Source organism: Arvicanthis niloticus, chromosome 5 (genome assembly GCF_011762505.2).
Source record: "Arvicanthis niloticus isolate mArvNil1 chromosome 5, mArvNil1.pat.X, whole genome shotgun sequence".
NCBI classification, from domain to species: Eukaryota; Metazoa; Chordata; class Mammalia; order Rodentia; family Muridae; genus Arvicanthis; species Arvicanthis niloticus.
The window spans coordinates 29,721,771-29,737,078 of record NC_047662.1 but is presented as its reverse complement, the minus strand read 5'-3'; the positions used below and the strand labels follow the sequence as shown (position 1 = coordinate 29,737,078).

General features: G+C 46.8%; 1 protein-coding gene across 4 annotated transcripts in view; it reads left to right on the top strand.

Annotated features, from left to right (window-relative positions):
* Positions 1-5,392: 5,392 nt before the first annotated feature.
* The window catches only part of Inpp5b (inositol polyphosphate-5-phosphatase B), a 61,746-nt gene continuing 51,830 nt past the window's right edge, over positions 5,393-15,308 (top strand). The window contains exons 1-5 of one of the 4 annotated variants that reach the window (XM_076934230.1): positions 5,393-5,912; positions 6,239-6,339; positions 8,590-8,687; positions 8,840-8,869; positions 10,945-11,055. In XM_076934230.1, coding sequence (XP_076790345.1) covers positions 5,862-5,912; positions 6,239-6,339; positions 8,590-8,687; positions 8,840-8,869; positions 10,945-11,055 — 391 coding nt within the window. In that variant the 5' untranslated portion in view covers positions 5,393-5,861. Of the gene's footprint in view, positions 5,913-6,208; positions 6,340-8,589; positions 8,688-8,839; positions 8,870-10,944; positions 11,056-15,308 lie in introns of those variants that run through there. The other 3 variants (XM_076934225.1, XM_076934226.1, XM_076934223.1) reach the window with 3 other exon arrangements.

Here is a 15,308-nt window from a genome sequence, read left to right as displayed (position 1 = left end):
GCTACTGGCAGCTTCCAGTAGCTGCATTTGAGCCTCCCTGGTTTGTGCATAGACAATCGACACTTGATGCCCTCTGTATCCTCAGGTGTGCAGGTAGGTAGATCGGTAGGTCCACAGTGGGATGGGACAAGCACAGGGAATGCAGAATATTCCCTGTATCCATGGAAGGATGCACAGACTAAAGTTGAAGTTGGTGGGTAAGAAGCTCTATGCACAGTCCAGGGGATCACCAGGTAAATACCACACTCAGCTAAGAACTATTTAAGTTGAAGAAAAGAGACAATTGGGAAGCCAAGGATCTGGTCATGAGGGGTGAAGGCAAAGAGAGGCACGCTTCGTCTTAGCACGTTGTCAATCCCAAGCATGGCTTTATCCACGCAGTAAACAGAGGGTTCTTGGTGCAGGCTGTATCCCATCACCCTGGAAAATGTCCCCAACAGACAGAGGAACGGAAACCTTGATGGTCCTGGGAGTGCTGGGGACCAGGGTATGCTCAGTTTTGCAGGTTTGGGCATAATGGGAATAATGTGTCCCTTCCCATCTCCAGAAGTTTTCTACCCTGCAGGGAAAAGCTCAAGCCTGGGTTTAACAGACCATTCCAGGTCAGATCCCATAGAGGCTAGGATCCCCAAACCCCAGATCAGAGATACCTCTGCCCTTGACCCACTCACGTTTACCTTAGTGAGGGGGGAAGAATCTCCATCCTGAATGCTCTTGAATCTCTCTTGAATCTTAGGATATTCTAAGGCCCTTTGTGACCCCAAGTTTCCCTGGCCTGGGCTTTATTTCCCCCACTTTACCATCCTTCTTACAACCTCCGATGTTGGAGGCAAAATAAAGCCAGACCAGAGGCAGCAATCTACTTCCTGTTCCTATACCTGCTCCAGTGCTGTCTCCTCAGGCCTGAGATGCTGCTGTTGCCGTGACAACATTCATTCTCAGAGGGGCTGTTTCTAGAATGCAGGTCTCTTTCTGCTTGTGTCTTATTGTTCCTCCAACAGTATGACTTTCAGGGAGGAAATAGACTTCCTGGGACCTCTTATTCCTTATAGGCTTTCTCCCCTGCTCCCCACTCTCAATTCATTCATCTGTATAATACAATCACAAGAATCTCTGCAGCCTCTCCCCAGTGGCTCAGGCCTGGTGCTCCACTCTCCCCAGGACTGTAGCACCTACTCAGACAATGTCTATGTCTATGGCCAACGGTTGCCACAGGACTGATTTACTCCAAGGTATGTGTCCTCAGCTCTGAGATCCTGGCCTTTCCTGGACCCTGGGACCATTCTAGCCTCGGACTTGTTGCTGAACCAGACAATGTTGCTTCTCCTGACTGTACACCTCTTCCACTTAACTCCTGCATAGCCTTTCCTTGATTTGTGACCTTTGATCTAGCTACTTCCTACTGTGTCATCATCTTCTCTTCCTCATGCCAGTTCTACTGCTGGTCTTCCTGGAAGCCCAGAGTCTGACAAGAAGTCAGCTGATCCCTGCTCCAGTCCAGGTAAGCAGCATGTGAAGGAGACAGACATTTCCTGACTAATGTCCTCCACTTGAAATAAGGTCACAGCACTCAATTCATCTATAAATGCCATAGCCTCCATTGCTCTGGAGCTGTTATCTCCCAGGAGGTGAGGGGTTCCCACCAGGCAGCAGGGTATACATCCAAGGAACACTACTGCAAGGTAGGGAGAGGGCAGGTTGATGAGACCCAGAAGGGACACCACTGTAAGGTGAAGGGAGTTAGGGGGGCATTTCAAGGACTGGGGACAGAGATTCTGAAATGGGAGAGAGAAGAGTTCCTCTTATGATAATAGGAGAAACTGAGAGGCCCTCAGGTTGGCAAAAGCCCCACAAGCCTGGGATGTCCACTATGCTTTACTCAGCCGATTCACCTTAATGCTTCCCACTACAAGGCCTGGGGGGCCTTAGTCGTAGGGTGAGAGATGAAACAAGTCCATCCCTTCCCTGCTGTCTGAGGACTCGGTGTCCAGCCCTGCCCCCTGCACACTGTACTGCTACAGTGGAGAGACACTCTGCCTACTGTTCAATAAATCCTCAGTCTCTGGCTAGAGCACCACCCTTAACCCTCAGCCCAGCGGCCCCCTGTCTGCAGCTCCTGCCCCCAACTCTGACTTCCATTGCCACTGAGCCACACTACCCTTTGACAGGTCTTCTAATCTCAGCCCCATTTTTACCAGTCCCTTAATCTCTGGAACATCCTGACCTTTAAATCTTTTGTTGTTTTGTTTTGTTGTTTTATTTGAGACAGGGTTTCTCTGTATAGCCTTGGTAGTGCTATTAACTTGCTCTGTAAACCAGGCTGGCCTTAGAACTCACAAAGAGGGGCTAGAGGGATGGCTCAGTGGATAAGAGCACTGACCGCTCTCCCAGAGGTCCTGAGTTCAATTCCCAGTAACCACATGGTGGGTCACAACCATCTATAATGTGATCCCATGCCCTGTTCTGAAGACAGCTACAATGTACTCACATACATAAAATAAATAAATAAATCTTTAAGAAGAAAAAAAAAAAAACTCACAAAGATCTCCCTGCCTGCCCAGTGTTGGGAGTAGAGGCGTGCACCAGCACAGCCCAACTGCCCGGCTGCATGACATTTAAATCTACCTTTGCAGTCTTCATCAGCTCCCCCAAAGCTGATTTCCTACTCTCTCACAAGCCCCCTTTTCTAACATGTTCCTCCTCTTAACCCAGTCCAGCCCTCTTTCCCCTTCCCTACAAGCTTCAAAGAGACATGGTACCACTACCTGTGCTTGTCTAGGGTGCTGGGTTGAGAGCTTCCTGTACATCCTAGAGGGGCAGGGTGGGGTTGTGGCTTCACAGAGGCACTGCACTTCCATCCTAGGATGTTCCAGTACTTCCCCAGGCAGAGTGTCCTTCTTCCAGAAACAGATCTCTGAGCATCACAGGGGACAGGCAGCTCCCCATGCCCACCCCCGCCCCTTGGCAACCACCACTGAGTCCACTCCTCAGAGAGATATGTCTTGTACATTGCTGCCTGCTCTGGAAAGTGGAAGGGAGGGCCATGGCCCATACACAACAGGGCTCCTACCTCCCTCATTAACCCTTTAAACCTTCCATTTTCTTTCAGAAGATAACCTATACCCTGGTTTCTTGCAAAGGGGATGGATGCCTACTTCAAAGGGCAGGACACTCTAGCTATGTGTCCCAAGGGCTTGAACTTCTGTGAGGTGAGCCTACAATGCTTCCTCAGAGCTGCCTGACTGGAACAGCTCAGCAGTGAAATCTAGAGGGAGCTACATTTTGTGGAGCCCAGCCTGCCTGGGGTTGAGCAAGCCTGACTCTCTCTGTTTTGCATAGCACCTTAAGGCAGGGATCCGGTGGGATTTTCCAAGTCTCCCAAATGTGGCCCCTTGTTTCTGACCTACTGGTTTTCTGGGAAATGACTGCCTGACCTCATGGGGAAGCTGACCTCATGAGGGAAGCTGAGCTCAGCTCAGTTCTAGTTTCATTAAGACTTCTTGCCTTCAAGAGCTGGGGGAAGCACAAGGGTAACATGAATGGTTCTGTCTGTTCTTGTAGCTCAAATGGTCCAGCTCAGGCTACACCCAGGGCTGCAGACAGGCCTGCATGACAGGCATACTTAAGTGTGGTAGAGCCTGGGCTGGACCCTGCTACCTGAGTGCTGTCAAGCTTTGGCCTCAGGCAGCTACCTCCAGCCAGATAGTATCCTTAACTTCAACAAGGCCGCTCCAAGAGTCACCAGGAACCCCCTACCCTGAATCCCCATTGTAGTTACAGAGAGACACTCATCCCTTTGCTCTGTTCCTGTCCCCAGTCCACTACTTGGGTTCAGCAAGCAACATCTGAGAAGACTATGTGGACACTGTAAGCCTTTACATCTCCCTGCTTCAAATCCTGTAGCCTGTATCTTTAGCTACCATGACTTACCAAGTCCAGGTTCCTCCCTTCCCTACTTACAGGGTCTAGGCCTTGAACATGGGTCCTCCTCCAAGGTGGCAGGCCCTTGTCCTCAATCCCAAGAAGAGGCTTGGACTTTTGGGGGTGGGGGGATACACCTATTTGACCTACATTTTGTGGGAAGACCATCCTCAAATCCTGCAGGGATACTTTCATCTATAAAAATTGCCTGACCCCCAACCCATTTCCCCAGACCCTCCTCTCTAACCATTAGCATTAAGGGGGTTTCCTGCTTTCTTTCAGTGACCTTCAGTGCCTTGATATCTAACCAAATCGCTTTCCCCTCACCCCCCATGTGACTTCGAAATTGCAGCCCAATAAACTTGAACTCCAGTTGTGCTGTGGATGTTTCTAGAAAGGGACAACCAGGAAGAGTCTGGAAGGGGTTTGCAACATGCAGTTGAACTGGTGATCAGAATTCAATTCAGAACAAAAAGGACGGGGGCAGGTTAAAGGTTACAGTGGTGGGGGTGGGGGTCAATGAGACGGTTTAGCAGGTAAAATCCCATGACGCTAAGCCCAATGGCCTGAATTTGATTATTCCATCCCATACTACACCTAGTGGGAGGAACCAACTCCCACAAGTAGTCCTCTGACCTCTACACACACCGTGTGTGTGTGTGTGTGTGTGTGTGTGTGTGTGTGTGTGTGTGTGTGTGTGTACAGAAGAACTAGATGGGCCTGAAGAACATTTGGCAGTTTCTAACTGGGAAAATGACTCAGGAATTGGAGTTGGACTTCCCTTTGGGCACCCAACACTTATTGGCTGCAGGCTCTGTCAAACAGTTGTGTCTGTTCCTTAGTTTCTCCACCTGGGAAGTGGAGATGGTGACTTACATCGAGCCAGAGCAGGGTAGTTATTTGGAAGCGTTTCAGAAGAGTAGAAAGCTGTCCCTTTCTGAATGTGAAGAGTTGAGGATGGAATTAACTCGAAAATAAGTTAACATCATTTTTTCCGTTAGGGTAACATGACCACTTTCCTTCCGCCTTGGACAAGGACACTGGCCCTTTGATTTGGTAGGCTGAGAAAAGGCGTTCCTCACGCAGGCTTTTCAGAACTGGAACGCCTGCGTATGCTTGAATACAGACTCTAGAGTCTAGATTTTTAAATAGTGTAAGGGTGGGGGAGATCCACCTACTCGCCCAGGATCAACTCGGGCATGCTGGGACTTGCAGGCGGTCTATCCGTCCTGTGACGCCAGGGCCGCTGGGAAATGTAGTTCCCGATCTGGCCTGGGACGTCGGTGTCCTGCAGGCCCACCGGTGACAGCTCAGGAGGTAGGCTGCAATGACAAGGGTCTGAAATCCGTGCAGAGTGGGAGGGAGCTTGGAAGCTGGTTGCTGGGGCTCCTGTCCTGTGGGTGCCAGAATGGACACTCCTAATCTGCTGCTGATGCAATGGGGCCTGTTGGGTGGGGTGAGGGGCAAAGAGCAACGGGACATTTTCAGGCTCCAAGAAAAGAGCAGCGGGGCTGAGTTATTTCTTCAGTATAAGACCCTCCCAGCTGAGACTAAGGTGAAGTCTGTCTCACCGTCCCTATTTGGACACACCACCAACCTTTCCCAGAGAAGAGCGAGATGGACCACAACTGCTCCTTGAAGAGGGCATCAGAGCTATACCCAGAAGCAAGCAGACCAGCAATCATACTGAACCCCACTGGGAACATCTGGAGCAACATCCAGCAAGGGGCAAAGGGGTGGAAACCCATTTTCTGGAAATGTTGAGAGGCCCATTCCATTGTAGGAAAGAGGGGGAAAGACCAGAAGGAGAAGCAAGATGACCAGGCTCTCTCTTTCCTCTCCACAAAGGCCTCTTCTTCCATCTCCACAGCCCCCTGAAGCAGCTCTAATATAGCATGGAAGGTTCCCACCTGCCCTACCCCAGGATTTGACAGTTCAGCATGGACCAGTCTGTGGCAATCCAGGAGACCCTGGTTGAGGGGGAATACTGTGTCATCATATCCTTCCCAGGTGTAGGTTGTCATTCAGATCATGCCTGCTTTAGCCTTGGGAGGTGGGATGGAGGCTGTGGAAAATTTTCTCTCTAAGCCATATGGCAAAAGGTAAACCAATTGGCTCTGGTCTCTCTACCAGATGCTTTAAATAGGTAGCTATTTTCTCAACCAGCTGTGAAGCTAGACACTATTATACCCATTTTGCAGATGAGGAAGGCTCAGAGAGGTGAAATCATTTGCCAGTGGGAGGAGGAAAGGCAGTGTGGTGGAGTGGGCTGGATGGGGAGGTTTGTTCTTGGCTTTCAGTTTCCCTTCACTCTGAGCATCAGGCAGTACAAGGTGTGCTGTGTAAGGGAGACAGCAGGCAGAGCCGCCTGCTGGGGTTGGTGCGGTACCGGCTGGAAAATGACGCCCAGGAGCATGCGTAAGTAGGGCTCAGACTGCTTGTCTGGGCTATGGGTTGTTCTTCAGTATCCTCCAACTCCACTTCGGTCATTGCATCTGAGTCTTCTAGAATAATTAACACAATGTTAGTGTTCATGGAACACCGTGTTCTAAGCCTTTTATCATCAGTGAGATGTGATGTGGAAGCTTTAAGAGAAGAGGCAGTTATCACACTTGGCCAGATTTTAAGCATGTGCGAGTGCCTGAATTTAAATCCAGATGCTGTGATCCTATGCAAATTGTTCTTCATAGCTCTGTTTATCCAGAGTATAGTTCAGAGGGTTGAACTGGGAATGAGTGCTCACACCAGGAATCCCGGCCCTCATGTAGCCGAGGCAGGACTGTCACAAATTCCAGGCCATTCTGGGCTGCATAGTGAGTTCTAAGCCAATCTAGGCTAACAGAATAAGACCCTACCTCAAAAAGAGAAGGCATGGGTTGAAGAGATGGCTCAGTGGTTGGAATATGTACTGCTCTTGCCGATGACCTAAATTTGTTTCCAGCACCCACCTCCAGTGACTTACAATCCTTTTGACTCCAATTTCAGGGGATTGAAATCCTTTTCTGGGGTTCACACACACACACACACACACACACACACACAGAGCGAGAGAGAGAGAGAGAGAGCTGTAGATGGTTCAGTTAGAGAGGTGCCTGCCACACAAGCAAGAGAACTTGAGTTTGAGTTTGAGTTTGGATCCCTAAAACCCATGTAAAAAGCAGAGGTGTGGAGAGATGGCTAAGTGGTTGGGGATACTTGTTTTTGTAGAGAACCTAAATTTGGTTCCCAGCACCTACATTGGATGGCTCACAGCCACCTGTAACTCAAGCTTCAGGAGATCAGATGGTCTCTTCTGGTCTCCATGGACATCTTGTGGACACTTGAGGTGCACACACACACACACACACACACACACACAACTAAGCATAAAGTAAATCTTAAAGTAGTTATGAGAGGTAGAGAGATGAGTGGATCCCGAAGCTCATGGCCTAGATAGTCCAGCTGAATCAGTGAGTTTCAGATTTACTGAGAGACTCTGTCTCAAAAAATAAAAGTTTATGGACTAGAGAGGTGGCTTAGAGGTTAAGAGCAATTGTTGCTTTTGTAGAGGACCTAGGTAAGATCCCTAGCACCTACATGGTGACTTACAGACATCAATAACTCCAGTTCCAGGGATTCTGACACCCTCTTCTGACCACTGCCAAAGCCAGTAGGCACAAAGATGGTACACATACACACGGAGACAAAATATTCATAGACATAAAATAAAATAAAATAAATAAATCTAAAAAAATTATTTTTGCCAGGCAGTGGTGGTGTGTGCCTTTAATCCCAGTACTTGGGAGGCAGAGACAGGCAGATTTCTGAGTTCGAGGCCAGCCTGGTCTACAGAGTGAGTTCTAGGACAGCCAGGGCTATACAGAGAAACCCTGTTTCCAAAAACCAAAAACCAAAAACCAAAAAAAAAAAAAAAAAAAAAAAAAAAAAAAAAAAAAAAAAAAAGTGGAGTGACAGAGGAAAAAATACTTGAGGTCATCCTGTGGCTTCCACATACATGTGCACACATACATGACCACACATGTGCATGCATGTACACATCCACACTAACAAGCACATATTCCACACACACAATGAAACTTAAAAAATTATAAGAGAGAGATTAGCTGCTGGCAGTGGTGGCACAGGCTTTTAATCCCAGCACTTGGGAGGCAAAGGCTGGCAGGTCTCTGAATTTGAGGCCAGCCTGGTTTACATAATGAGTTTCAAGACAGCCAGAGCTATGTAGAGATAATCTGCCTTGGAAACAAAAATAAAGTGCTTATTAAATGTTGCCTGGTGGCATTGCGTATTTCACAGGAGCAGAGGGAGTAAATAATACCTTCAAAGGTCTCATAGCTTAAGTGAACCTTGGGGTCTCAGAGCCAAGAGACTTCTAATCTGCCACTGTAATTTGATAGGTGGGGAAACTTCATGTACAGGGACATGAAGGGACTGTGTGAGAACACACTCCCTGTCACTCACGTGCTGGATAGCATCGAACTGGTTTTCTTCTAAATGTGAGAAGTTATACTTCGGTGATATCATCTGTAAATTTCAGCTTCCCTGGACACTGTGGATGGAAGGGGCCTGAGCCATGCATATGACTAGGACACTGCCAGCCAAGCACTAGGGGCCCACAGGTGACCACAAGCACTCTAAGCTGTGCCTTCTACTCGTTTCTGTCCTTAGTCTCTTCCTGTATACACACCGGAGGATGGCCATCACAGGAGACGATGTATCTCTGGACCAGATAGTACCACTCTCAAAAGATTTTATGCTGGAAGAAGGTGCTAGTTGGGCTGGGTGGTATGAACTACTCTCCTCTGGGTACCCCCCCCCATCTCTGTTCTTACTGTAGAGAGGGTGGTGGCAATGGAGGGCGATGTGGGTGGGACAGGGCTGTTCAGTTGCTAAAGACGTTCTCATTTCCCTCCCTCAGTGTCCCCAGACGGTGAACTCTACATCCTTGGTGAGTAGTTCTTTCAATCTGGGTCCCTGTTGGGTCAGTGAGACAGAAAGATGAACGAGAACATGTCTGGATGGGTGTGATGCTAGGTGCTTGAAATCCTAGCATGTGAGAAGCTGAGGCAGCAGGATTGCCTTGAGTTTGAGTTCAGTCTGGTCTACACAGTGAGTTCTAGGCCAGCTATAGACTGACAATGAACCAAAAAAAAAAAAAAAAAAAAAAAAAAAAAAAAAAAAACCAAAACTCTTGGGTTGATGAAATAGCTTATCGGAAAAAGACAAACTTTCTGCATTTGAACCAGATCCCACTTGGTAGAATGGAAGATCCAGCTTCTGGAATTTCACTCTAGAGAAAACTTTACTAACGTCCATACTATGGCAAATAAGACCCTGAAGAATCAGACACTACCCCCTCTACCAGTTGTTTTTCATCAATCACCCCTTGTGAGTGCGGTTAAGTCCTCCAGGTGGGTTCCACCATCATCACCTCAGACACCACAAGCTGTCACTCTCCTGCTCCTGCTCCTCTTCTTGTTCCTCCGTCTCCTCTTCCTGCACCTCTTCCTCATCCTCCTCATCTTCTTTTAGGTTTTCCAAGACAGGGTTTTCCCATGTAGCCATGGCTGTCCTGGAACTCACTCTGTAAACCAGGCTAGCCTCGAATTCCTCTGCCTCTGAGTGTTGGCATTAAAGGCATGTCCTGCCAATGCCCAGACAGTTCTCTTCTTAAAATATCACACACTCTTCTCCTCTTTTCTGTCTCTGTAAATCCTTCCTCTCTTCCCTCTCTTCCCCTTTCCCTATTATGATTTCCTTGGCCTCAGTCCTTTGGGCTAGTGAAACTGCCTGCCTGAGAGCAGCTTCCCAATAAACCCACCTTTAATACAAAAAAAAAATCATCACACTATTTAGTGTGTGTACTTAAATACCATAGTGTCTGTGTGGTGGTCAAAGGATAAACACTTACCTGTTGAGCCATCTCCAGTGGCCCCAGGATCCCCTGCTCTTGTAAGCGTCACATCTTTCAGGTTGGGCCTCTTCTATGCATAGTCTTTTCTCTTCATCATGACATTCTCAGGGCCTGGCTCTAACGTGGACCAGCTGATAGCAGGCACCTCATTGCACGTCTGCATGCTCGTTAACCTACAGGACTGGAGAACCTGTCTGCCAGTTCCATCTGGTACAGTGGTGATGGGGCTGATTGACATTCAGAGCTTTGGACTTTCTTCTCTACAATGTGCAACATTGTTTGGATGAGGAGGCACACAGGTCATGAGCCACCATGTGGTTGCTGGGAATTGAACTCAGGACCTCTGGGAGAGTAGCTAGTCTTCTTAACCACTGAGCCATTTCATTAGCCCAAGCCTAGGCTTTCTGATTTTCCATTTTGCTATTTTGCAGATTCTCCTTTTTTTTTTTTTTAAATGTTTTCCCTTTTTTCCCCCAAGGCTTATTTATACACAGTATTCTGCATATATACATATATACACATATATATGCATATATATACATGCATATATATACATATATATATATGCCTGCATGCCAGAAGAGGGCTTCAGATCTCATTATAGGTGGTTATGAGCCACCATGTGGGTGTTTGGAAGAACAGCCAGGGCTCTTAACCTCTGAGCCATCTCTTTAGCTCCCTTTAACTATTTTTTCAAGACAGGGTTTCTCTGTGTAGGCTTGACTGTCCTGGAATTTGCTCTGTAGACCGGGCTGGCTTTAAACTTACAGAGAGGTGTCTGCCTCTGCCTCCTGAGTGCTGGGATCAAAGGTGTGTGCTACTACTGCCAGGCAGAGTCCATTCTTATTTATTTATTTATCTATCTATTTATTTATAGTTTATGTGCATTGGTGTTTTTACTTTGTGTATGTTTGTGTGAGGGTGTCGGATCCCCTGGCACTGGGGTTACAGACAGTTGTGAGCTGCCATGTGGGTGCTGGGAATTGAACTCAGGTCCTCTGGAAGAATTAAGTGCTCTTAACTGCTATCTCTCATGCTTCCAGAGTCCACTCTTAACACATTTCAGTATTTAGCTCCTGGTAGCCTCATTTCTCGCCTCGTCTCTACAGGCTCTGATGTGACAGTACAACTGAACACAGCTGAACTCAGGCTTGTATTCCAACTGCCCTTTGGTTCACACACCAGAACGTTCCTCCAGGAAGTTGCCAGAGCCTGTCCAGGTAGGTAAGAGCCAGGCAGGATTCCTGGAAAAGCTGTGTTGGTTGGGGGCGCTGCCTTACCCTCTCAGTAGTGATAGTTGACTTTTCAACCCATTGGGATCATACCACCGTTTCTGTACCATCTCAAGGATGCTGACATGGAATCATGGTGCCTGGGCTGCCAGCCAGCTTCTGTGTTTGCTTTTCCTTATTGAGATGAGGGTTTTGCTTCTAATTCCTGATCTTTCTGCCTCAGCCTCCCTCCAGAGTGTTGGGGTTACAAGCATGTGTGCCACACCTGGCCAGCATTTGGTTTTCTGTTTCCGGTTTCTAAACCTGAATGTTAAGTGAGCTGTGACTCTGAGGATTCAGGGCTTCTTCCAAGTTAGCTGGGAGTATCCATAGCTACAACCAAGAGAAGTCTGTCAAATGTGTTCTGCTTAAACCCTGCTCTGTTACCCATTGCAGCTGAGAAGAAGAAAAAAAAAAAAAGTCTAGCTTTGGCCCAACAAAAAGAAGTTGGTGCCATTTGACAAAATTTGTTTAGATGGGAGGTCAGCCAGGCAAATGGAGAGGTTGAATACAGAACAGAGGCCCAGTGACAGAGTATGCAAATTCATGCTGCCAGGTGCTGGGGCTCAGGTGCTCACCAGGCACCATTATGAAGGAGACCCTTTAAAGCTAATGTCTGGTCTCTGCAGGAATGTACGGAGGGTTTGTCTCCTATGACAACTGCCTATGGGGCCTTAACTTCCAGCTTCAAGCATTTCACTAGGTGTGCCCGGAGGGCGACTGGCTTTGGGATAAAAGGAAATCAGAACAAGAATGAATGGAGCTTTGGATGGGTTTAAGTGCTAGTCTATAAACATTAATATTAATAAATGAATGAATAAATAAGTAAATAAATAAATAAATACAACGTGAAATAATAAAGATAATTAATTTATGATTGTTAGTGGTTACAGGCAAGGGAATAATAATAATAATAATTTAGGTTGGGCATCGTTAACATGTCTGAAATCCTCCAAAATCCAAACTTTTTGTTTGTTTGTTTGTTTTGAGACAGGGTTTCCTGGAACTCACTCTGCAGACCAGGTTGGCCTCAAACTCAAAGATCCACCAGACCCTGTTTCCTGAGTAGTGGGTTTAAAGGCGTGTGCCACCACTGCCTGGCATGTCTAAAGTTTATCATCGATGTGTCATGCTTTAGATTCCTTCTCTCTTCCTCTCTCTCTCTCTCTCTCTCTCTCTCTCTCTCTCTCTCTCTCTCTTTCTCTCTCTCTCTCTGTATTTTTGAGACAAGGTCTCAGTACACATAGGTCTGGGTGTCTTGAAACTCAGTATGTGGACCAGGCTGTTCTTGAACTCACAGAGAATCTGCCTCCCAAGTGCTGGGATTAAAGGTATTTGGCACCATATCCAGCTAGACTCTTTCCTAAGACCACTAATTCTTACCATACCTTACAAGGTTGGTATTATCAGTGTCTCTTTATATAGATAAAGGAACTCAGGTTTAGTGAGGGCAGAGGTCCTGCCTGCCTGTATGGCTAGCAAGCTGGCAAGGTGGGTTCTTCCTAGGTGAGACCAGGATTGTCCAGATGTCCTCTGGATACTGAGGCTTTGCTGGAGAGCTTCCTTGACTTGTGCCTTCCTTCTCGTGTAAACAGTTCAGAGAAAGCTTCCTGGAGGAGGTAGAAGCTCTGACTCTAAGGAAGAACAAGCACCTCCCCCTCCCCCAAATCAGGCAAAAGGAGGAGAAAGGGCACTGGGCATACAGGAGCAGTAGTTGGTGCTACTCAGCTTGGGACAGGTGTGGAGAGCTGTGCCAAAGAGGCTAGCAAAGGACAACTCACAAAGAGTAACAAAGTCCAGAGACGCTTGGACTCTGCCCTGTAGCTTGTGGAGAGGTCTTAAAAGAGTTTTCAAATGTTTCCAGTAGGATTCAAAAGTTTGAGACACTCCACTGGTGACAGGCATGGAAGGCGGTGAGAGCCCAGAGCAGGGACAGCAGAACAATAAGTAGGCATCTGCCACCATGGCTCAGGTATAAAGCATAAGGCTTAGGGGCTGGAGAGTTGGCTCAGCCCTTAAGAGTACTAGCTGCTCTTGCAGAGGCCCTTGAGTTCAATTCCCAGCGCCCACATGACAGCTTATAACTATCTGTGACTCCAGGTCTCGGGGACCTGACACCCTCTTTTGGCCTCCTTGCATACTAGCATATGTGAGGTACAAATGTACAGATTCCGACAAAACATTCATTCTCATAAAATAAACTGGTTTTTTTTTTTTTAAATTAAAGATGAGGCTTAGACTGGGATGTGATCATAGGACTTGGGAAGATGGGATAGAAAGTAAGGAGATTTTAATCCCAGCACTTGGGAGGCAAAGGCAGGTGGATTTCTGAGTTCGAGGCCAGCCTGGTCTACAGAGTGAGTTCCAGGACAGCCAGGGCTATACAGAGAAACCCTGTCTAGAAACAAAACAAAACAAACAAACAAACAAAAGAAAGTAAGGAGATCATTCAGATGAGACCCAAGGTACCACGGGGGCCATAAGTTTGGGCTGTGTTGACAACTTCATCCCAACTGATTGGAACACTGCCTGTACACATTAGACATGAAATAAATATTTGTTGAGTGGATGATGAGAGTATGGTATTGTTATCTGTTGTCAGGGTCCAGGCTGAGTGTTTCCAGCTTCTTGGCCTCTTATCCAAAGAACTGAAAAGAAGGGCTCACACAGATTTGCAAAAGAAGCTAGCTAACACCAGTGGAGCAAAGGCATAGTGTAAATCCTAGAGGGAGACACCATCAAGATTGACTCAAGGGTCCAGGGATATCACCTAGTGTTAGAAGGGATTTGTTATTAAGTATTATCTAGTATTGGCGGTAGGCTAAGTCATATATTCATTTTTCTACAGTGTGTTCCCCTTCCTATAATGCATCTGATTTTAATCATCTGCATTTCCAATTATGCATAGGCATTGGGAATAGGTAAATAGAGAAATTTCCCCTAAAATATTACCAGAGGACACGGTTATGCCTGACTTCTCATTTACCCAAACTAGTTCAGGCTGGATCAGTCCTTCTATTCTTCATTCATAAATTCATTGGGAATAGGATTGAATAGAAAACTGTCTAAATTTGATTGATATCAGAGGTAGAGAAACTAACACTATTGTTCAGAGATGGGTGTATGTGTATCCCATAGAGATATGAAGTTGAGGTGGTTCTGAAGTTGCTGGGTGCATTGTTAAGAGAGGTGTGTGAATGCATGGTATGTGCAAATGAAGGACTTAGGCAGCCAAAAGAATTATTTCAAGAGGTGTGTGTGTGTGTGTGTGTGTGTGTGTGTGTGTGTGTGTGTGTGTGAGAGAGAGAGAGAGAGAGAGAGAGAGAGAGAGAGAGAGAGAGAGAGAAAGAGATTAAGGATATGTCGATCTGTGTCTGTCTTGCAGACTTCTCATCTGCTCTTTCCTTGGGGGTTCTACACCCTGTCTGAGGTAACCAGCAGGGAAGTTCTGTACCAACTCTTATTGTTCTGACTATCAGGACAGGGCTTCCTTAGGAAGGAATACCCACCAGCTAACACTCACACTTTACATATGATGGGATTAGGGTCCAGGATGAGGCTCCAGGTGAAGGCTGCTCTCATTAATCCTCCTGGGTGAAGCAGTGCCTCAGTCAAGAAACAACAGGCAAGGAAAGGAATCAGCTCAGTTCAAACTGAAAACCTTCTGTAAGCCAGACATTCTCCTAGATATCTAGATATTGCAAAACAAACCATCTTGTTTCATTTCTGGAGCAATAATAGGAATAGATTTCCTGTTTTATTGATGAATAAGCTTCTGACCCAAGTTTTAGGACACCCCCCCCCAGCTTTAGGAACCCCAATAGTCTTTCCCATTGACCTCAATCCTGCAATTAAAAAGACTAGTAATGAAAAGGTATTGTGGTACACACCTTTAATCCCAGGACTCAGGAGGCAGGGGCAGGTGGACTTCTGTGTGTCCAGGTGTATGCCACCACCTCCCAATTTAAAAATATTTTTTGAAAGCCAGGCAGTGGTGGCAGAAGCCTTTAGTCCCAGCACTTGGGAGGCAGAAGCAGGCGGATTTCTGAGTTCGAGGCCAGCCTGGTCTACAGAGTGAGTTCCAGGACAGCCAAGGCTATACAGAGAAACCCTGTGTATTGTATAAGATGACACAGCAAATGTAAGATAAGAAACTTACCCTAAGACCATTCATGAGTTGATGTAATAAGTAGTTTTTTGAC